Raw genomic sequence first — 23960 nt, 5'->3', positions numbered from 1 at the left:
AACAAGTTGGGTTTTTTTTCTTGTTTTTGTTTCTGAGGTTTTTTGGTGTGTGTGTGTCCATCCATGTTTTATTTCTCTCAAAGTTGGTGGCATGCATAGAGCTACAGTGTTAGAACTGAGCTCTAAAAATGTTTTTACTTTAAATAAATGTTATAAATAAGTAAAAGCAGCAAGTGATGTCTTTTATTACATCACCAAAATATCCCCCAGTATATCTCACTTTCCCCTTCCCAGAGAGCCATCCCATACAAAAAATAATATTTTAAAGACAAAGAAAAGGAAAAAAAGAAAAATAGATAAAACTGATTAATACATTGAAAAAATCTGGAAATAGTCCACACTCATGGACTTCCACATCTGCAAAGGATCATACCTCTTTTTCTGAGCCTTGCTTATTGTTTATAATTTTGCAACATTCACTTTTGATTTTTTTTGTGGTTCTTTCTTTATATTGTTGTAGTCATTGGGTATGTTTGTTTTATTGGCACTGCTTACTTCACTTTGCATCAGTTCATGTAGATCTTTCAATGTTTTTCTGTATTCATTACATAACATCATTTCTTACAACACAATAATATTCTTTTGTATCTACATAACACAGTTTATTAAGCCATTCCCCAATCAATAGGCATTCAATTCCTTGCTATCACAAAGAAGTATGCTATGGAAACTTTCTTCTTATCAAACAGGCATAAATCTAGCAATGGAATTTCTGGATATGAACATTTTAGTCACTTTATTAGCATAATTCCAAATTGTTTTAGAAAATGTCTATACTGATTCACAGTTCCACCAACAATATACTATGGTGCTTTTATTTCCACAACCCCACCAACACTTGACTATTCCATTTTTTGTCATCTTTGCCAATTTGCAGGATGTGAGGTAAAACGGCAGAGTTGTTTTGATTTGCATTTCTATTATTATTACTAATTTGGAGCATTTTTTCATGTGGCTATTAATAGTAATTTTCTTTTGAGAACTGTTTGTTCATAACCTTTGATTTAATCACTTATTTATTGGAAAATGACTTTTAGTCACATAACATGTACACACCTACATACATTCAAAATACATACATATAAATATATATGTTAATTGTTTATACATCCTGCATACCAAACTCTTATCTCAGAGAAAAAGATTTTTTCCTATTTGCTTACCTTAGATGCATTAATCTTGTTTGCACAGAAGCTTTTAGTTGCATGTCCCTCAATATCAATCAATCAATCAATAAACATTTATTAAGTGCCTACTATATGCCAGGCACTGTGCTAAGCACTAGGGAAACAAAAAATGGAAAAGGAAAGTCCCTGTCCTTAAGGAGCTTGCAATCTAATGGTGGGGGGAAACAACATGCAAACAGATTTTACATATATATGTGTACACACACACACACACACACACACACACACACACACACACACACAGAGCTATATACAGGATAAATGGGAGGTAATGGGGGAAAGGCACTGGAATTAAGAGGGGTTGAGGAAAGCTTCCAGTAAAATAAGGGATTTTAGTTGGGACTTACAGGAAGCCACAGAGGTCATTAGTTGTAGTGGAAGATAGTGTTCCAGGGATGAGGAACATCTGGAGAGAATTTCCAGAGCTGAGACATGCAGCTGTTGTGGAACTGTTGTGGAACAGTCAGGAGGCCAGTGTCACTAGGCCAAAGAGTATTTTCTCTGGAGTAAGGTGAGAGAAGAATGGAAAGGTAGGAGGGTACTAAGTTATGAAGGGCTTTGAAGGTCAAACAGAGCATTTTGTATTAGATCCTGAAGGCAATAGGAAGTTACTGAAGTTTATTGAGCAGGAGGTTGACATGATTGGACCTGTACCTTAGGAAAATCACTTTAGTGACTGAATGTAGGATGGACTGGAGCAAGGTGAGATGTAAGGAAGGCAGACCTACTCTGATGATATATGTAATGATTTAAAATAATTGAAATGTGGATTTGAAATCTTTCTTACCTTTTACAGTACACAAGACATAAAGGGCAAACTATTCCAACATATTTTCGTCTTGAACAGCTGCAAGAAGAATTTAATTTTGTTTCTGAAGAGGAAATTAAAAAAAGTAAACGTTTCCAACTACTACAACTAAGAAATGCAGGCCAATTAGATGTCTTTGTTCTTCAGCAAATGCCTCTCTATGACAGAGAGATACCAGATTTAGTCTTCCAGGTACTTAATTTTCTATGTACTATACATGTGGTTTATTTGATGGTGAATTGAATGAATTTTTTTACTGTACTATAAACTGTATCTTTTCGTGGCTTTTATAAATGCCTCAACCTGAAATATTTTAATTAAGCTGATTCTTCAGTGGAAGACCTATTCTGTTTGCTTCTTATGGCTTACATGTAATGATGCTAGGTTTTGTAAAGCTTGGCCAGTGATACGCAAAGCTAGAAAAGCTTTGAGTACCAACTTTGGGACAGACTTTATATATGTTAGCTAAGTGTGGAGAGGATTTTCACCAAGTTAGCCACATGCTTATAATTTTTTTGTCACAGTATCTCTTAAAGATCATTGAATAAATCATAAACAGTTTTGACATCAGAGCAAAATCGGTAGAGAGTTTATACATATCTAGGAAATCTAGATTCTTGAAGTGTTAGGCTGGCATTTTACTTCAGAGCTTCAAAAGTTATTTGTTTGTCCCTGTTTTGAGTTATTTCATTAAAAAATATGAAAACTACTGAAATGCTGCCCTGTATATTTTATTAAGTCCAGCTTTGGGATAATGGGACTCAATTTTTAAAAAATCATTTGGATTAACACCTGTTCCTCAACTACAGCACAAATATTTTTAGTTTTAGTTTTCCTAAAACTATGAAAAGAACTAAAATAATTGAATCCTGTAACTAGAGGGAATTCTAGTATAGGTATAAGCAGAACTAGATGGCCTCTAAGGTCCCTTCCAAATGAGAATCTGAATTGATTCCACTAATCTTGGCCATGATTTGCTGAGAGTGCATTCAGGAGAAAAGGGATACTTCCTCTATGCCCATTTGTCTTAAGAATTCCCTGAAATACACAAAAGACATTAACTTTATTTTGGTTGTATAAGCATTACTTGGGAAAGGCAGACATTACTGCAAGACACAAATACCAGCTAATAATGAATAACAGATTCTGATCAATGATATTATGGGGTTTTATACATTATCAATCAGTGAAGGTAAAAAAAATTCTTCCAAATGATTTTTATACTGGGATATTGGGGCTAAGAATTTTTACTATTTTAATATTCCCTAAGTTCCTATGAGTATGCATCATACTCCTTATGTAATATATAACAGAGGTGTTAGAGAAAGAAAACTCCCAGAAGGGAATGCTTCTCTTTTTCATGCTAATGCCCCTCCCTAAATGTTAAAGGAGAAAATGAGCTGAATAATTAATATTTTATTAATGCATGTTATATTTAAAGCTGATGTCATATTCAAGAAGTAAAACTAATAATTCTGTATTTAGGAATATGAAAGCCAGATAGAGGACATACAAATTTCAGATGTAAATTCTATTACTTCACAAAGGATTCATTCTATCAACTTTATGAAAAAGGTATTAGTAATGTATTCTTTTTTATTTAAATTTTTATTTTTTTCCAATTACATGTAAAAACAGTTTTTAACATTTTAAAAAATTTTGATCTCCAAATTCTCTCCCTCCCTCCTTTTCCTCTTCCTTCCTTGAGAAAACAAGAAATTTGATATACGTTATACATATGCAGCTATGCAAAACATATGTCCATATTAATCATATTGGTAAAGAAAACACAGACCAGAAAACCCTATAAAAATAAAGAAAGTAAAAGGTATGCTTCGGTCTGCATTTAGACTCCATCAGTTCTTTCTCTGGAGGTGGATAGCATTTTTCATCACAAGTCCTTCAGAAATATTTTGGATCATTGTATTGCTGAGAATACCTAAGTCATTTACAGTTGATCATAGTACAATGAGTATCATATTCTTAAACCATATTTATACTTTTACATCTAGCCAAAGGAAATTGGCCTTTTATAAGATTATATGCATAACTCTCCTAACTACACAAAGAAAATTCCCAAGTGTAACCTAGGATTATTCTGGATCCAATTTACACATCCTCTGTACATAGGGTAACATGAAGAAGAAATAAGGTTGTTTGGGAGGCCTGCAGAAATATGAAGTTGAACACTACAAAAAGGTAGTCATGGGCTCCCTCTTACAACACCCTGATAGAACACTCAGGAATTATTTATGCAATCACATTGAGCTAAGGTAGGTATAGACTTTCATTCTGTCTCCTTGCCCCTCAAGAGAAAGCCAGAAGGAGCTGAGGATAGTCTGTCACATTAGACAGGTTTGCCTCTATCTTAGCCCTTAAAAGGCTAAAAACAGTTGACTGAAGAAACCATTCTCTAAAGAACTCAGTTACTTGTTATTTTAAGCCTTTACCTTCATCACCTCCTGCTTGGACTTCTAATTAGTCACCCTACCTTTTTCCCTCTCCTCTCCCATCCTTACTCTACACAACTGCCTGAGTGATTTTCTTAAAGAGTAGGGCTAATTATGGCACTCTTTTGTTTGGCATTCAAGGCTTTTCATAGTCTGGCTCCAATCTGCCTGCTTATTATTATATAGTACTCCTCATCACACACTACGATCCAGGTCAGTCTGGCTAGTCTTGATGTTCCTTACACATTACATTCCATCTTCCACGTGGATACCTATGCATAGGCTGTTCTCTCCCCTCTCCCCCCATGCTTAGAACATGCTCCTTTCTCACAGCTGCCTCTTAGAATCCACAGCTCACATAAAAGTTCGACTCAAGTATTATCTCCTCCAAGAGACTTTCCGTGGTACAGCTAGTGCTTTTTCCCATCCATCAGTTACCTTATCTACTTTGTCTTTATTTGGTATATAAGAAACAATTTGGCATAGTGGACAGAGAACAAATCATTTAACCTTCCAGTGCCCTCCCCACCCCTTCAACCAACTCTCTAAGACTGTAAATTGCCGAGAAGGTGCCAATCTGCCTTATTAGAAAGAATATCTTCATTAGGAATTCCCTACATCAATGAAATCCCAGGTTAAATCCCCATTCCAAAATTTTTCACAAATTTTTATTATCCATTTTATTATACATGGCGTCCCCTCCCAACAGAATATAAGTTCCTTGAAAGGAAAGGCTATTTAATTTTTTTCTTTGTATTACTTGGATTATTGCACTGATCAGAGTAGCTAAGTCTTTCATATTTGATCACCTTTATTGCTGTTGTGTATAACAATCTTCTGGTTCTACTCACTTCATTCTATCAGTTCATATAGGTCTTCCCATGTTTTTCTGAAACTATCCCACTTGTAATTTCTTCTAGTACAATAGTATTTCATCACAATCTTTTGCCACAATGTGTTCATCCATTCCCCAAGTCTAATTCTTTGCTAACATAAAGAGCCACCACAAATAGGTCCTTTTCCTTTTTCCTTGATCTCTTTGTGGTATGGACCTAGTAGTGGTATTGCTGGGTCAAAGGGTATGTACAGTTCTATAGCCCTTTAGGCATACTTCCAAATTGTTCTCCAGAATGACTGGACCAGTTCACAATTCTACCAGCAGTTCATTAGTATTCCTGTTTTCCCACATTCCCTCCAGCATTTGTCATTTCTGATAGATGTGAGGTGGTATCTCAGAGTAGTTTTAATTTGCATCCCTAATAGTGATTTAGAGCATTTTTTCATATGACCATAGATAACTTTGATTTCTTCTTCTCAGAACTGCCTGTTCATATCCTTTGACCATTTATCAATTGGGGAATAGCTCTTATTTTTATCAATTTGATTCAGTTCCCTATGTATCTGAGAAATGAGGCCTTCATCCAAGAAACTTGCTGTAAAATTTTTTATATTACTTTGCTGTCTATGGCACCATTTATCAAAATGTAGTTTCCCTGCTTATCTTTTTTATCTGACTTTTTTACTTCAGCTGCAGCATAATAGATTCTGCTCCAGCCCCTTATCTTAACTCTGTGTGTGTGTGTCTTTCTGTTTCAAGTGTGTCTCTTATAAACAACATAACAACATATTGTTGGATTCTAGTTTCTACTGCATTCTGCTATCTGCTTCCATTTTATGCGTGAGCTTATCCCATTCATATTTGCAGTTATGATTAATAACTGTAAATTTCCCTCCTCCTATTTTCTTCTGTTTATCCTTCTTTCTTTCCTTTTATCCTGTTCCTCCTCAAAATTCTGTTTTGCTTCTGATCACTGCCTTCTTTATTCTGCCCTCCCTTTTATCATCTCCCCCTCTTCTCTTATTCTCTTCCCCTCCTCTTTCCCTGTTGGGTAAGATAGATTTCTATACCCAAATGAATGTGTGTGTGTATGTGTGCATTCTTTCCTTTGAACAAATTACAATAAAAGTGAGGTTCAAACATTGCCTGACACTTTCCATTTCCCTCTTCCCTGTAAAAGTTCTTCTTTGTGCACCTATTTTACGTGAGATAATTTTCCCCATTCTGCTTCTCTCCACTTCTCCAAGTGCATCCCTCTTTCTCACCCCTTCATTTTTTTGAGATTATCCCAACATAATTGACTTACATCCATGCCCTCTGTCTCTGTAGACTTCTTCTAACTGCCCTAATAATGATAAAGTTCTTAGGAGTTATCATCTTCTCTTTCATATTTGCCTTTTTATGCTTCTTTTGAGTCTGGTGTTTCAATGTCAGATTTTCTATTCATCAGGAATACATGAAAGTCCTCTATTTCATTAAATATTCATTTTTTCCTTTGAAAGATTATATTCAGTTTTGCTGGATAAGTTATTCCTGGTTGTAATCCTAGCTCCTTTGCCCTCTGAAATATCATATTCCAAGCACTCCAAGCCTTTAACGTGGAAGCTGGTAAATCCTTGTGTGATCCTGACTATGGCTCCACAATATTTGAATTGCTTCTTTCTGGCTGCTTGCAATATTTTCTCCTTGACCTGGGAGCTCTGGAATTTTTTAAAATACTCCTGGGAGTTTTTATTTTTTGATCTCTTTCAGGAGGTAATCAGTGGATTCTTTCCATTTCTGTTTTACCCTATGGATCTAAGACATAGAGGCATTTTTCCTTTATAATTTCTTTAAATATGATGTCTAGGCTCTTTTTTTGATCATGGCTTTCAGATAGTCCAATAATTCTTAAATTACCTCTCCTTGATCTGTTTTCCAATTCAGTTGTTTTTCCAATGAGCTATTTAACATTTTCTTCTATTTTTCATTCTTTTGATTTTGTTTTATTGTTTCTTAATATCTTGTGGAGGCATTAGTTTTCACTTGCCCACTTCCAATTTTTAAGGAATTATTTTCTGCAGTGAGCTTTTGTACCTCTTTTTCCATTTGACTAATTCTGCTTTTTAAGGACTTCTTTTCTTCAGTGAATTTTTATGCCTTTTTTCCCATTTTTGCAATATTTTGCTTTTTTAAAGAGTTCTTAAGGCCTGCTCTTGATGCTGCTGCCGCTATGTATGCTCCCAGCCATCCCTAACCCCAGTGTCAGACCTTTTCTGCTGACCTCCTATGTTGTCTTAGACTGGAAAAATGTATCATCCTGACTTTTTGTTGGCTTTGCCACTTTTAAATTCTATTTGAGATGTTACTTTTAAGTTGTTTGGAGGGGAATATTGGGAGGATTCACCTAGGTTGCTGCCTGTCCTCTGCCATCTTGACTCTTACCAACTCTGTGCCCTAGGTTGTCACCCATACCTAGAATGCTCTTCCTTATACCTCAGTCTCCTTGCTTTCCTGGGTCCTTCAAGACAGCTAAACTCCTACCTTCTGCAGGGGGCCTAACATGGTCTTATTCCCACTCCCCAAATTTTGGTGCCTTCCCTTTGATATTCTTTCCATCTACTTGCTCTCTCTCTCTTCCTCTTTATAGATTTAGATATGAATATGTAATATATGAGAAAGTGATCTTGATAAATATAGATAGATCTATCTATATATCTAAATAAACTAGGTACATACTATATATATACATGTATGTATGTATATATGTGTGTGTATATTTTGCATGTTGACTCCCCCATTAGAATGTGACCTCTTTGAAATCACAGACCACATCTTTTTCTTTGTATTCCCTAGAATTTAGCACAGTGCTTGACATATAGTAAGCACTTAATAAATGTTTGTCAATTGATCGTTTTTTCTCGTGACTTTAGAATTGATAGTTCTATGCCATAAAGATAGAGATAGATCCAGATAGAGATGGCTTGATCTATCTCTATCTGGATCTGTCTCTATAGATGAACTAGGTACATATAAGATACACACACACACAGTTTTTGCATATTGTTTCTCCATTGACTATTTCTTCTCATGGAGCGATAGTTCTGTGCCATAAAGAGCCCTCAGGGGATGTCCATCAATTTGGGGATGGCTGAACAAGTTGTGTTATATGATTGTGATGGAATACTATTGTGCTATAAGATATGATGAACAGGGTGATTTCAGAAAATCCTTGAAGGACTTAGATGAACTGATACAGAGTGAAGTAAGCAGAACCAGAACATTGTACACAGTAACAGCAATGTTGTTTGATGATCAACTGTGAATGACTTAGCTTTTCTCAGCAATACAGTTATCCAAGACAATTCCAAGGTACTCATTATGAAAAATGCTATCCAATTCCAGAGAAAGAACTGAGAGAGTCTAAATGCAGATCAAAGTATACTATTTTTCACTTTATTTTGTGTGTGTTTTTAGCCTCTATTTTCTTTTGACTAATGACTAATGAAATATGACTAATATGGAAATATGTTTTGTACTAATGCAGATTGGTACTTTCTCTGTACTGTGTCTTTGAGAGTTGCCAACAATAACAACAACAACGGTAGCTAGTTACTTGATTTTCAAAGACCTCTTCCCCTTCCTCACCTACTACCTATATAAAATTAAAAGAAAAAAAATACTGGTGTCAGTGGAATTATACATATATAGGCCTTATTTAAAATATGTCGCATATCCATTTCAATAAAGTCTAAAACAGAAACATCTTTTTTCAGATGAGGAAATGGGTAATGAAAAAAATTGTCAAAGTTAACAAATTTAACTTATCAGATGTTGTAACTGATTATGAAGAAATTGTATCTGCAAGGTATGTACTAAAAATAATTCAAATGTGGGAGCCACTTTTTAGATACCCCTAAATAGATCTCAACTTTATAAACATATTTTGAATCAAAATTCAAAATGTATAGTTTCAGAATGAGAATGATTAGTCAGGTACTGGTGATTAAAGAATACATTTTACAAATTAACATATAGCCACTTTATTTCATGGACATGTGTATATAACACCTGTTTTCGCCTCAGCTGTATTTTTTAGGCTAAAACATGTTTTTCTTCTTAATATTGCCAATTTATTTGACAGATTTTTAAAACAGGGAGAAATATTTGGGCCCGGCTTTGGAGTGCTGTTTTAAAAGTTACTGTTGTGTAATGCCATTGTAGAAGCCTGTATGTACCTTGTGAATCCCCCACATCAAATCTAAATATCATTAGAGTGAACAAGGGTGCTCAGATTCACAGTAGGGCACTTTGGCTATAACTAACCATGTTTTCACTTGTCCTGACAGTAACAGTTTAGAAGTATGATTAGGGGCTAAGAACAGGAATGTGGTTGTCAAAACCCTCTCTAGTCTGACAAGTCAACAGACAGAGAAGACAGTGCCTCAAATTTGCTGTATTAGTATTCTTAATCTGTCTTGCTAACATAGAGATGACTTAGGAGGTTGAAGTTTATTACTATTTCTAATTTTCTATAGCAGCACGAATAGTTAACAACTTCTACTTTAAGAGCTACATAGCACATTGAATCATAATTTAGAGATGGAAAGGAATTTATTCTGTGCCTTCCTCCTTCATTTTGCTGAACCCAAAGAGGTTTATGACTTACCCAAGGTCACACAGCTAAGTGACAGAGTAGGGATTTGAGCTCTGATTAAAATCTAGCACTCTTTAACTGGCTAATTCTTATCACATATAAAAGTAACATAATGTTTTACTTAAATCACCCTGCCCTTCTTCACTTTGTATCAAAGGAAACATGTCCCAAAGATACATGTAAAGCTGTTCCTTCAACCCGTTGGGGAGAAACATTGTCACATCATATAGACTTATTCACGAAGGGAAGTCATCATTGGGTTGAGAATAATCTACAATTTTTTCCAAAAGTAGGGAGAATTGGGCTCAAAATAAGACTTCCATTTATAATGAATAACAAAGTAAAAATAAATGTAGTTTTTAAAATGTGGCAGATGTTGCACACATGGCTGATTGTTGCAAATTCCTTAGCCAGCTGAAACACGCCATTTGCAAGCTTGTAGAACGACGAAGAAATTTAAAGCCTCAGAGAAGGGAAAGGAAGAAAGTAGCAGCACAAACGATTGGTGATGGAGACATTCACCTTCTGGTCAGAATCCTGAGAGCTTATAACATCCCATCAAGGAAGCCTGCTGTGAGCCGGTGAGGCCTGCCTATGGCTGCTGGGGGTGGAGAGGTTGCAGAGAACTCTGCATTGACTTGGTGCTGTTGATAACCAGCATTCAATCACTGCTTCATGTAACATGGGAAAAATGAATGAGAAAAATTCTGGACCAGAAAAACTTTTGATTCAGTCATGAAATGTAGATGGCCCACAGTCTCTATTCTTTTGATACCTACAGTCTAGGTAGAGAATACAGACAGGTCACTGTCACACAAAATGTAGGGCCAATACCCTAGAGAGGTATAAAGCAGCATACTATGTACGGCCTAAAGAAAAAAAGGCCACCCCATTATCAGCTTGGGAAATCAGGCAAGGCCTCATAAGAGGGCTGGAATTTAATTTTAGCATTAAAGGATAGTAGGAATTCAACAGGCAAAGAGAGTGAGAAATCTCATCCCAGGCATAAAAAATAGTAAGAGTAGAGGTTGTTGCGGGGAGCAAAAGGAAAGGGTAGTGGGCAGAGATAAGTCTAGTTTAATAGGAGTACTGAGTATATGGTAATGAGTTGTATGAGATAAAGCTGGAAAGGTAGCAGGGCACCAGATTGTGAAGGCCTTGAATGTCAGCCAAAGAAGTTTGATTTTTACTTTTTAGGCAATAAAGAACTGGTGACAATTGCTGAGCATAGAAGTGATGTGACCTGATATGTGGATAAGGAATCTTAGGCTTAAATCTTAGACAGTAGTCACCAAGATAGCCATAGCCTCGCTTTTCTTCTGGGCCCTGAAATCTTACTTGGGTTCATCTTTTTCTCATTCCTAGATTGTAAATGTTGAACAACAGGTTCAAATATACACTATGTATGTAGTGCATATGTAAGATAATCTCATATATGGTATAAAAGACTACATTTCTCTCATTTAAATTAGCTGCAGGCAGCCTCTTTGTGTGAGTGGAAATGCTAGCAATTAGAAGACATAAATGACCCCGCCTGTTCCCTTGTCCTGCATGGTTCAGTAGTCTTCCTCTTTGATGTGCTATTACCCTAGGAGGTATACTAATGTACCAAGGTAACTATTTTGATCATAAGCACAAGGTCCTTTGTACAATACAAGCTAGCCTTTGCTCTGGATAATAAGTTTTATATACAGTAGATACATCCCTATGTTTGATTTTCTAAATATCTTTAATTATTAGAAATAAAATTCAGATTGCTGGAAAAAATTGACAATAGAATCAATAATCTGTTTTCCTAACTGTAGTAATCTGGGCTTCTCATATCTGTTCCCACGTTCCACTATGCTTTGCTTACTGCCTGCTTCATCCTTAGATACTTTCTGCTTATTCAGAATTCATGGGAGTCTGGCTAAAAATTAGGCAAGAAGGCATGGAACACCAATATAGTTGAGGGCCATTATGTAAGAATAGAGTAATAATGGCAAAGTAGGCTTAGAACCTGGAATATCTACAGAAATTGAGGGCAGATGAGAAAATTGAACCTGGAATTTAAGATCTGTGAACCAAGGTAAGCTGGATCTGGTCAAACAGGAGACAGAAAGATTAAACATCAAATTTCTGGGTGTCATTGAACTTAAAAGGATGGGAATGGGTGAATTTAATTCAAGTGATCACTATATATACTATTGTAGGCCAGAATCCCTTAGAGGAAATGGAGAGCCCTCAGAATCAATAAAAGGGTGAGAAAAGTAGTATTGGGGTATAATCTCAAAAATGACAGAATGATACCTGTTCGAATCCAGGCCAAACTATTCAACATCACAATAATACAAGTCTTTTCTCCAACCACTGATGCCAAAGAGGGCAAACTTGATCAGTTCCATCAAGACCTAAAATATCTTCCAGAAATAATGCCAAAAGAAGATGTCACATTCCTCATAAGGAATTGGAATGTTAAGTAGGAAATAAAAAAAATATCTAGAATAATAGTCAAGTTTGGCCTTGAAGTACAAAATGAAGCAGAGCAGAGACTAATAGAATTTTGTCAAGATAACTGTCTGGTCATAGCACTCTTTTTCAACAACCCAAAAGGCAACTTTACACATGGACATCACCAGATGGTCAATATCAAAATCAGACTGATTATATACTTTTCAGCCAAAGGTAGAGAAGCTCTATATAGTCAGTTTAAACAAGAACTAGAGTTGACTGTGGCTCAGATCATGAGCTTCTTATTGCAGAATTCAGACTTAAATTGAAGAAAGTAGGAAAAACCATTACACCATATAACTATGGCCTAAATAATTATGAATATGAAGTAGAAATGATGAATAGATTTAGGAGATTAGATCTGATAGATGCAGTATTGGAAGAACTATGGGCAAAGATTTATAATATTGTACAGGAGACAGCAACAAAAAACATTCCAAAGAAAAAGAAGAGCAAGAAAGGAAAATGGCTGATGAGGCTTTACAAATAGCTGAGGAAAGAAAGCAAAAAGGAAAGGAGAAAGGGAAAGATATGTCATTTTGGTCCTCTTTGAGAATGAAGGACAACTACCAACCAATATTGTTACCTTTATTTAACTTATATACAGAAGACATCATGCAAAATGCCAGGCTGGATTAATAAAAAGCCAGAATTAAACTGATGGAAGAAATATCCACAATCTCAGCTATGCAAACAATACCATTCTGAAAGTGAAGAAGAATTAAGAAACCTCTTGATGAGGGTGAAAGATGAGAGTATGAGAGCTGGCTTGAGAAAAAAACTTAAGATCTCGGCAACTAGTTCCATCACTTCTTGTCAAATAGAGGGAGAAGAAATTGAAGCAATGTCAGGTTTTATATTCTTGGGCTCCAAGATGACCACAGACAGCAACTACAACCATGAAGTTAAAAAGAAACCCACTCCTTGGAAGGAAAGCTATGGCAAATCTGGACAGCATACTAAAAAGCAGAGATAACACTTTGATGACAAAGGTCCATGTGGTCAAAACTATGGTTTTTCCAGTAGTAATGTAGAGTTGTGAAAGTTGGACCATAAGGAAAGTTGAGCACCACATAACCAATGCTTTCAAATTGTGGTGCTAGAGAAGACTTTTGATAGTCCCTTGGACAGCAAGGAGATCAAATCAGTCAATACTTAAAGAAACTAATTCAGACTATTCACTGGAAGGTCAAATACTGAAGCTGAAGCTTGAATACTTTGGTCATATAATGAGAAGACAGGACTTGTTGGAAAAGGACCCTGATACTGGGAAAGATTGAAGACAAAAGGAAAGGGGGGTAAAGGATGAGATGGACAGATAGAGTCATGGCAGCAATGTTATGTTGCTTGGGAGATAGCAGAGGATAGAAAGGCCTGGTACCCCCATGGTCCATGGAGTCATGAATGGTTGGACACTACTGAATAACAACAACAAAGAAAATCGAAGTTTGAGTAACTTAAGGGAGTTAAAAGCGAAACGGGCTTTAGGAAGTAGGGTAGTAGAAAATGTATAGGCTAAGCCAGCTCCATAGGGCCTGAGACCTCTTCCTCATTCCTAGGAAGTTAGCAATAAGAGGGACTGAGTTTGGCTTTAGAACAATAGTATCTCAGTTAAATATTCTGGTACTGTTCCGAGTCATAGTATAAAGGTGTTGGATTTGGCGGGGAGAGGTTCTATAGCAACAACCTCAGATTATCCAATTCTGTTCATTTAAAATAGAAAAGAAAAATGAATTCAGAAAAATACTCTTTAAGATCATCATTGCTTGCATTTATCTACTGCTTAGTTTGCAAAGTACTTTACATATGTTAACTCATTTGATGCTCACAATGCCCTGGGAAGTGGGTACTGTTATTATACTTAATTTACAGATAAGAAAACTGAGATAACAGAGAGGTTAAGTGACTTGGTCACACAGTTGTGGTTGTGGTTTGTCCTTCATTCTTGAAGAGGACCATGACATTGGGAAGATGATGCCATGACTTGCAAGTGAATTGGATTTAAGTGACAGAGGGCTGTGCAAAGTCACCAGCCTCACTCTTTCTGCTGGAGCCATCTGGGTCCAGTGGCCAGATCAAGACAACTGGAGATGGTCCAGGATGCAGTGGGAGACCGTGTCCTTTTGAAACTAAGGTCTTTCCAAGTTCTCACTTCGACTGAGACTCACTTTGATCAGTGATTAGGGCTGTTTAAGAAATGAGCCAAGGGATGGCCCCTTTAGTCCGAAAAAAAAATCAAACTGACAGGGGAAGACTCTCAGGTTTTCTGGCCAAAAGAGAAACAATTTCTATTTACGTTCACTCTGGGCCACGGGGCTCAAACAATAACCGTTAAGTGGTACTTGGGTAGGGACCTGTTGTTGGCCAATCAATGAGAGCCAGCGTGAATTGGGTTTAAGGCATGGTCATTAAAAAAGAAATCTAGCCAGTAAACCCCAAGATATCTAGGTTTCAGCCTTCAAAATATACTTTCCTTTGAGCAGAGTATTCTCAGGTAAGGGCGTGATACCTAGTGTGTCAAGAGGATAGGAGGAGCTGAGTTGCTTAACAAGAACTGGCCAATTGAGTCCACAGCAGAGCAGCTAAGACTACTCACAGGTTATGGTTTGTCCTTCATTCTCAAAGAGGACCATGACATCAGGAAGATGATGCCGTGACTTGCAAGTGAATTGGATTTAAGTGAGGGAGGGCTGGGCAAAGTCACCAGCTTCACTTTCTCCTCTGGAGCCATCTGCGTTCAGCGGCAAGACATAGATCAGGATAAGTGGAGGTGGCTCCCAGTCACATAGCTAGTGAATGTCTGAAGCAAGTTTTCCTGACCACAGGTTCTACTCTCTATCTGCTGTACCTCCTGGCTGCTTGATCATTTGTGAACAGCTATAGCTAATTCTCTCCTATATCTCTGAAAGCATAAATAGGAACCTAACAATTTCTTCATGCTAAAAATTACTCAAAATCTATGTATCTTCACTTTTTTCCCCCTAAAGGACCTTGGATATACCCACATACTTGCTGTCTTCTATATCTCGGGTCAGACATAAAGAATCAAACAAGTCAGTTGCCACAGTGGAGCTCTTAAATGAGATAAGTACTGAATATCTCAGGAACAGGTAATGTAGAAAACATTACTATAGAAAATGTTGGTTGTTTAAGCAGCTAGCAAGTTCAGTTCAACAGACATTTACTGGACTCCTATGTGCAAGGCTTTGCACTAGATTTTAGGGATATAAAGATAAAAATAAAATAGGCTTAACACTGAAGGAGTTTAAATGAGGGGGTGAGGGGAGAATGGGGTAAAATATGTGCGCAGATAAATATATTTAAGGTCATCCAAAGAGGGAGAAATCAGGAAATGTTTTGCATAGGAGATAAATGAGTTGAGTCTTGAAGGAAAGGCAAGATTTTTGAGAGGATGAGATGGAAATACATTCTCTGTGGGAGATGTACTAATATAGGAGACTGAATATTGATTTTGGGAAATAACTAGTGGTACAATTTAGCCAGAACAGGGAGTTTATAAAGAGAAGTAATATGAGGTAAGGCTGGAAAATTAGGGTGGAAATTTACTTAAATGCCAGACTGACATAGGGGTTTATGTTTTATCCTATAATGACCCACTCTAAACTTTTGAGTAGGGAGGTTCTAGTACCTTAAGAAGATAATTTTTTCAGGGAATAGAAGATGAATTGAAGAGGTCAGAGACTGGAAGCAGGACGAGTAATTAGGAGGCCATTAGAAGAGTCCAGGAAAGAGGTGATGAGGGCCTGATGTATTGTTGTGCCACAATGAGTAGGTGAAAGAGGTCAGATACAAAAGCTATTATGGAGATACAATAAAAAATTTGGAAACTAATTGGAAATGAAGGGGAGGAAAGACTCAAGTATGACTCCAACATATTGAACTTAGGTAACAAATAGCCATAATGACTCAGCAGTTTGGAGAAGAGTTGGACTAAAGGGGGAAGATCACAGCTTTCATTTTGGAGACTGAATTTGAGTTACAGGAAATCAATGTAGAGATATTCAGCAGACATTCAGTGATGTTGATGTTGAAAGATTTTGGGACTGGATAAATATCTTTAATAGTCATCTGTGTAGAAACTCTTTTTCAAGAGAATAGATCAGTGAATGAAAGTATGTGTTGAAAGATGTGGACCTAGGAAAGAGCTCAGAAATAGCTTAGATGATGATCTATCAAGGAAAAGAGAAGGATGAGTCAGATAGATAGAAAGGCAACTTAAAAAAAGTCTGGGGAGGGAGACGTGATTGACAGTATCAAAAACTACAAGGACATCAAATGAATGAGACTGAGGAAGTAATAACAGATTTATAAGTTAAGAAATCTTAGGAAATCTTTGAGAGAGAAGCTTTAATGAAACAATAGAGTTAGAAGCCAGATTACAAGAGGTTGAAAAGTAAGTGGGTGGTGAAGTACAGGCAATGAGGGCAGTCCTAGCAAAACATGTTAGCAGGTTGCCCCCAGTAACCAAGTGACTAGTTTTCTTGCCATATTGCCTTTGCAATTATATAATCCAAAATAGCTTCCTTAAAAATCTTACAAAATCTAGTCAATGTTTGTTATGTGTTTTAGGATGCTGTACGCCCCTTTGTAGAAGTTTCTTTTCAGCACACTGTTTATCAAACTGATACTGCCGATGGATGTCATCCATGTTGGAATGAAGAAATTGTAGTAGATTTTAGGTAAGTTTGAATCCATCTTTCCTAATACCAGGCCTACTTCACCCACCCTCACACCTCAGTCAAAACAAAATCAATACCATATACCATTTGTTGAAAATGAAAAATATTTCATTAGGCTATGTTTAATTGTCTTGCAAATTGATATACTTCATTTTTTAAACTGAGCTTTCTCTAGTAACTTTGGATGTGATTTTTACAATTTTTTTAGTGTAAAGACATAATAGAAAAAAAGTATTGTTAATTAAAAGTGCAATTAATAGCTTGAGCTTTTCAAACAAACATATACTCCTGATTACTTACCCATGTCCTAGATGTTATTTGTAAAATGCTTAACACAGTGACTGGGACATAGTAGTCACTTAATAAATGTGTGTTCCTTCCCTTTTCCTTCCTACCTAAGGGACAGAAATTATAATACAATACAATAAATGCAACACAACTGCCTTAAATGCTAAGGATACAAGGAGCACTGAGACAGACCCTGCCTTTAAGAAGGTTACATTCTACCACGGACATAACATATTTGGGGGTGTGGCAGGGGGGAAAGAGGTCTTAATTTGTGATTTTGTTGGAATAGGGAGCTCTAGGTGAGAAAATTCCTTTTACCAAAGCTGGTCAGCAACTGTTCACCCAGTTTATTATTTTAAGGAGTTACCTAAGGCATTGGGAGATTGAGTGGTCACAAAGCCAGTATGCCTTGGAGGTGGAATTCAAACCTAAGCCTTCCTGATGCTGTAGCTTTCTTCCCACTCTCAAAATATGTATATGCAAGGTAATTTGTGCAGGGAATGAGCATGAACATCTGGGGAAATGAGAGATCTATTATGAAAGTGGTACCTGAGTTAAACCTTAAAGAAAAACAAAAATTCTGAGGAGGGAGGCCCAGGAAGTGAGAGAGTTGGCATGGGGGTGTGAGATGGCATGGAAAAGAGAGATGGAATATTGAGTTTAGGAAATATATATTAGCATGAGTGCCTGAAAAGGAGTAATACAAAATAGGGCTGGAAAGGTAGGTGGGAGCCAGACTGGAAAGCTCTAGATATCTGGCAGTATTTTAGCCACTGAAGGTTTGGGTAGGAAGTGGATGAATAAGGCTTCCTTTGAGTCATAGTTTTGTCAGCTAAATGGAAAATGGATTTGAGAGGTGAGAGTCTAGAACCAGGGAGGCCAACTAGAAGACTATGAGAAAGATAAGGGCAAGAGGCAAGGAGGACTTGTGGTGTGACTGTGTGGGTAGAGAATAGGGAACGGTGGGGAGAGATGTGGAGGTAAAATTGACAGACAATGGACAAAAACAGTACTAGGAATGGATATGGAGATAAGGTGTTTCATTTTTAAATGATAAAATTTAAATGCCAAACCTTGGCAGTGTATATACATGGCCACAGCTCTAATGCTTAGCATTTTTAAGTCCCAGTGGACACCAAAGGTGGATAAGCAGCCCTGAAAAGAGCTCAGCAAATTCTCATTAGAGGTGCTAGTCCTCCCAAATGCCCCATACATCCCCCACCTAAGATGATAACAGTGTGAATAAAGACTAGGGAACAGATGTGAGAGACACAATGGAATGAATCAAACTGACATTTCTAGTTCTGATGGTCTCAATTTTGACACCCAATTGCAGCTGTAATTCCTGAGTAAGCCTCCTGATTGCACCTGATTCACTTGTCATGGTGGGAGAAATAAAATACTCTTTACCCCCTACTGCCACTTTGAGACTTTTCGTCTACCACCATCACTCAGTAATCTCTCCTTTGAGGGTTCATTCAATCCATATTTATCACTGATCAGAATTCTGGTAACTGATATCTACCAATGACTATGACACCCTCCTTCCTTCCTCAGTGAGTTCAGTGCCTGACTCACAGTCTTCCTCTCTTCCGCAACAACTGCCCTGATAATAGGTGACTTTAAAATGCATATTGGAACTCTCTCAAAAACTCTATTCCCAGTTCCTCAAGTGATCTCTTAATTGTAAAATCTAATGGCCTTTTATCAATTCTTATCCTTCTTGACTTTAGCACTGGTTGATCACCCTTTTCTCCTTGAAACTCTTTTGTAAGTGGGTTTCCATAACAGTACCCTATCCTAATTCTCCTCCTGCCTGTCTGACCACTTTTCAGACTTCTTCCAAGGCTCTGTCCTAAGCCCTCTACCCTTCTTTCTGTATACTATTTCATTTGGTGAAGTCATCAGCTCCCAGGGACTCAGTTATCTTCCCTATGCAGATGATTCTCACATCTGCTTACCTAGCCATAACCTCTCTGCTGACCTCCAGTCTTACATATTCAACTGCCTTTTGGAAATAGGCATTTTAAACTCAACATGTCCAAAACTGAACTCATTATCTTTCCCCCCAAACTGTTCCATTTTAATCCAGTCTCACAACCTAGGTATCATCCTTGACTCCTCACTCTCACTTCTTCCCTCCCCCACCCCATATCCAATCTGTTGTCAAATCTCATCCAAGGGAAATTGATATGTGCTTCCCACATGGGGAACCTCCCAGAAACTTGATCCCATCTGCCCTCTTAGCTCTTCTTTCCAGGGTGCCTAAGAGACAGTCCTATAGCACTTCATGGGTCATTGAAAAGATCAAAGGAAGGAGTTTCATATCTGAGACCTCATTTCCAGAATGAGATTGTAAATACAACAAAATAAAGGAGAGTTGCTAGACCCCTATAGACAAAGATAGTAAAAACAAGGTAGGAGTAGTATGAGAAACAGTATTCCCTCCTCACTAATTGATGAGTATTTCAAAAGCTACCAGATCTCAGGCACTAGCCCAGTCTCATTTCTCTGCATGTTGATCCCCAACGATTTCAGCTCTTCACACACTGATACCTTACACTGCAGACGATGGCTTTGGCTGCTGCTAACAGCCCAGTATCTGACTCCCAGAGTAGCTCACCCACCTGGCTGAGAGGGAGGTATAGTTCAGCTGCTTCACATCCCTTTCTCCACTCCTAAATGGGAAATAGGAAGTTTTTCTTGAGGACAAAAAAAAAGGAAACAGAGAACTTGAGGCCAGTGCCCCTGAATGAAGATTGTGTTCATGCCTATCCTCTCCTGAGGCTTCTCCTTCACTATTAGCATTCACTCTCCTAGTCTGTCCAAGGGTGGAAAAAATGGCAATCATCAGAAGCTAAATTATTGGAGGCGCGGGGTGTGTGTGTGTGCGCGCGCGCACACGTGTGCGATGAGTTATTGTCACAGACAGTTGTTACTTTTCTCTCTCTTTTTCCAAATCAGCATCACACCACTAGCACCTGGACAAAATAATAATAATTCAAATAGTTAAAAGGGCAATGTTTAGGCACTAGGATTTTTGTCAGATGAGTAAAATATGCCATGAGATCAGATGAGGTAGAGATCATTTCTGGCATGGGAATCTGAGAAGGCTGTTGGAGGAGTTGCCATTTGAGCTTGAAAGATGGATAGAATGTCAACAGGCAGAGATTGATGAAAAGAGGATACTATTCTAGGACTAGGGCTCTGTGATGCTAGTCAGTGATTAAAGATCTTTCCCACCCTTTCAGTAGGCCTCAGGTGGGACCAGTTAAGGGAGGCTTGATTAGAGGCAGGCCTACACCCTTGTGTGTAGTCCCTTAAAGACCCTTCCTACCTATTCAATAGGCCTTAGGTGGGGCCAGTTAACAGAAGCTTGATTAGAGGTTTGTAGGCAGGCCTGCACCCTTTACTTACTAGGTGCTGAGCCCTAGCCCTATACTCTTTACTTACTACTAAGCCCCAAGCCTACACCCTTTCACTGATTGTGCATGATGCCCTTGGGCCCTAAAAAGAGTATATATATACCCAGAAGGTAAGGTCAGAATTCAAAATTCAGCCCAAGGAGAAAGAATAAGAAATCTGAGGCAATGGAACTGCAGAGAGAGTGTGGAGTGGAGAGTGGAAACCATGGAGCTTCAGAGACCAGAAAACTGAGGAGGGAGAGAATGCAGGCAAACAGACAGTTGGGATTTGTGAGTGTTTACGGGAAGGCTCCAGTAGCGGGGAAGGTTACAGGATGACTTGCTGTAATACTGTGTTGTAATTTCCTTGTTGTTACATTGAGGTGGACTTACTGGTTTTGGAATATAGTTACTGCTATGTTGAATTAGGGTTATCGGTCTTGGGGTTTGATCTTCTGGTGTCTAAATAAAAGTTATACTTCCTCTGCCTTCTACCTAGAGAATCTCTTATACTGGGGCAGCTAGGTGGCACAGTGAGTAGAGCACCAGCCCTGGAGTCAGTAGGACCTGAGTTCAAATCCAGCCTCAGACACTTGACACACTTACTAGCTGTGTGACCTTGGGCAAGTCACTTAACCCTAATTGCCCTGCCTTCCCCCTTCAAAAAAAAAAACCAACAACAACAACAAAAAAGAGAATCTCTTATATTTTGTGATTCCAAACTATACAGGCATGTTCATGGTCATCTTTGAGGTCATGAATCTTGCCTTACTGATACTGGCACAAAGGTAGCAAAGTGTAGCCATGATCAGTGGAGAACAGGCAGTGTATCATACTATAGTCAGTTTGGTTGCAGTATACACACATGGCCACAGCTCTTCTGCTTAGCTTTTTTTAATCCAGTTACTTTTTTCATACAAAGAATGTTGCATGACATAAAAGAAGATGCCAAAAACTGAAAATGACAGCTTCTGTTTCCTGTTAAGCTTTAAGAACCGAGTGGTTTACTCTACTACCATATTGCCTGCAATGAAGGAATATGAATACCTGCATAGTTCATTATGAATGATTCTCTTCAGAAAAAAAGGCATGTCTAAGAGGAAAAAACAGTTAAAACATTCCATTCTTTCTTTTAGTTCACCAGGACATGATTACAGCTTCTCAAACTTATCTAAAATAAAAGATAATATATATGTCAACATCTTTGATGAAACTGTGATTGAAAAACATGAGGTAAAGTATACTACTAATACTATTAATACATTTTAAGATAATTTCCAAGGAAAGCAATCTTAATTATCAGATTATTTTTGGTGTATCATTGGCCCTATGTCTTTCCTAAAGCATCCCTTTCCCTGTTATCTCCTCTCTGTGCCTCCCTTCCTGGTGTTCTCTCACCCCAATAATTTTTCTTCCTTCCATCTTTGGTGTTTACTTCCACCTCTTCACTTACTGTTTACTGGCAAAAGGCCTAGAGCGAGTTCACCTGAAAGCAGGCTCCCAAGCAGGCTAAAGCTGTATGTATCTGGAGGTAGCAAAGCAAGTCCACCTCCACTTTTGGGTTCAACATTCATGTAGCAAAGATTCAGGAGCTCAAGACACCATTAAGAAAGCAAGGAGATGCAGGCTTATTCACCATTCTAGATTGAATATTAAAAGTAATACTGTAATACTTTAATGCCTCTCTTCCAACTGTACAAAATCTTTGTGGGAGTTATCCCTACACAAATTGAGTGCATCCTCAATAAGGATTATAGTAGGGAATAAGCAAGCTTTCACAAATACTCAGCAATAGATCACATACTAAATAATCCACTGAAAGATATATGCCATAACTAAATGTAATGTATTTTTTAATTGTTTGCAATTATTGGCTGGGCTAGTGAATTATATATTTCAATATTATATAAATGAATGTACAATAAATCATAATTATTTTTCTTATTAGGATCATTGTCTCAAGGGCTGTAGTGGTCACTCATATTTAAGAAAAAATTGGCTTGGATCAGTTATTTTCCCTTTCTCTGCTCTTCTGCAACAACCAAAGGTATTAACAAAATATTACTAGACTAAAAATGCCAAATGTAACTTAAGAAAAATACATCTTCCTTTTTTCCTTTTTTTTTCACTTCACTTCTCTGAACAATAGATTTGAGGGAGGCTGAGATGGCAGGAGCATGCTTAGGAATGTGTTCTGTAGATGGACACAGTTTGAATTATTTGGCTTTTTTACAAATAAGAGCCATCGATGAACAATTTTCTCCTCTATGGGCCTTTGAAGGATATATTTCAGGGCTATATTAAGAAACTTAACACTAATGGAGTCACAAAAATAATTCTAATCTATGCTTCCTCTCCATCTTCCCACAAGTGTTATTTGCTAAGATAGCAGTCAGTGTCAGACCAGTCATCAGTTACTTTAATTGATTAGTACATCCTCTCTGGCTGGCCTGATTATTATTGACAACTCCTTTAGTACCAATGAATGCAGAGTTACTGTCCATCTAACTGCACACTTCTGTGAATTGAACGAACACAAGGAGAAGGGACTACACTGTACTCTGAGGACTTAAAGTGTTTGCTACTGTTCCAAACAACATTGGCACAACAGACATTTCCAAATTCCCAGGTTTAGTGTTTCCCTTACGCTGTCCCTTACACTCTCTTAAGGAACTGTCCAGTCAGTCCCTGGAAGCCTCACTCCCAAAAGGTGACCATCTGATCCATTCCCTTCCAAAATTCTATACATTTGCCACAATCACAAGAATTTGCTCTATAAGCATTCTCTTTGAAACCAGACTCTCTTCAGTCCCACTGCGGCACTCCTAGCTCCCAAATCATCATGATGTACAACCATCCTAAGAATGTACTTTTTGATGCTCCTAAGTATGGAGCAGGGGAGAAGTCTTAAATGATAGAAAGGAAATCTTTAATAGGGCATACCTATGTCTCTCTTTTTTCCTCTTGGCCTCATAGTCTCTCACATTTGAGATTGAATCCTGGCTTTGCCACTTCCTACTTCTGTGTCTTTAAGCAAACTCCTTACCTTCTCAGACCCTCAGTTTCCTCATCTGTAAAATGAATGAGTTAGAAAAAAATGATCTTTCAGAGAGCTTCTAACTCCAACTTTTTATCATCCTTTGTAAACTCCAGGGAGGA

At 37.6% G+C, this 23960-nt stretch overlaps 1 protein-coding gene across 1 annotated transcript in view; it reads left to right on the top strand.

Annotated features, from left to right (window-relative positions):
* The window catches only part of CC2D2B (coiled-coil and C2 domain containing 2B), a 135979-nt gene that overhangs the window by 79025 nt on the left and 32994 nt on the right, over nt 1–23960 (top strand). The window contains 8 exon segments of the mRNA XM_036736534.1: nt 1984–2187; nt 3481–3570; nt 9039–9130; nt 10330–10500; nt 15397–15497; nt 16977–17109; nt 21938–22034; nt 22750–22848. Of these exon segments, the coding sequence (XP_036592429.1) occupies nt 1984–2187; nt 3481–3570; nt 9039–9130; nt 10330–10500; nt 15397–15497; nt 16977–17109; nt 21938–22034; nt 22750–22848 (987 nt within the window).

This window comes from Trichosurus vulpecula, chromosome 8 (assembly GCF_011100635.1).
Source record: "Trichosurus vulpecula isolate mTriVul1 chromosome 8, mTriVul1.pri, whole genome shotgun sequence".
In the NCBI taxonomy this organism is placed as follows: domain Eukaryota; kingdom Metazoa; phylum Chordata; class Mammalia; order Diprotodontia; family Phalangeridae; genus Trichosurus; species Trichosurus vulpecula.
The sequence above is the reverse complement of the archived record's forward strand: the minus strand, read 5'-3'. Positions and strand labels throughout refer to the sequence as shown.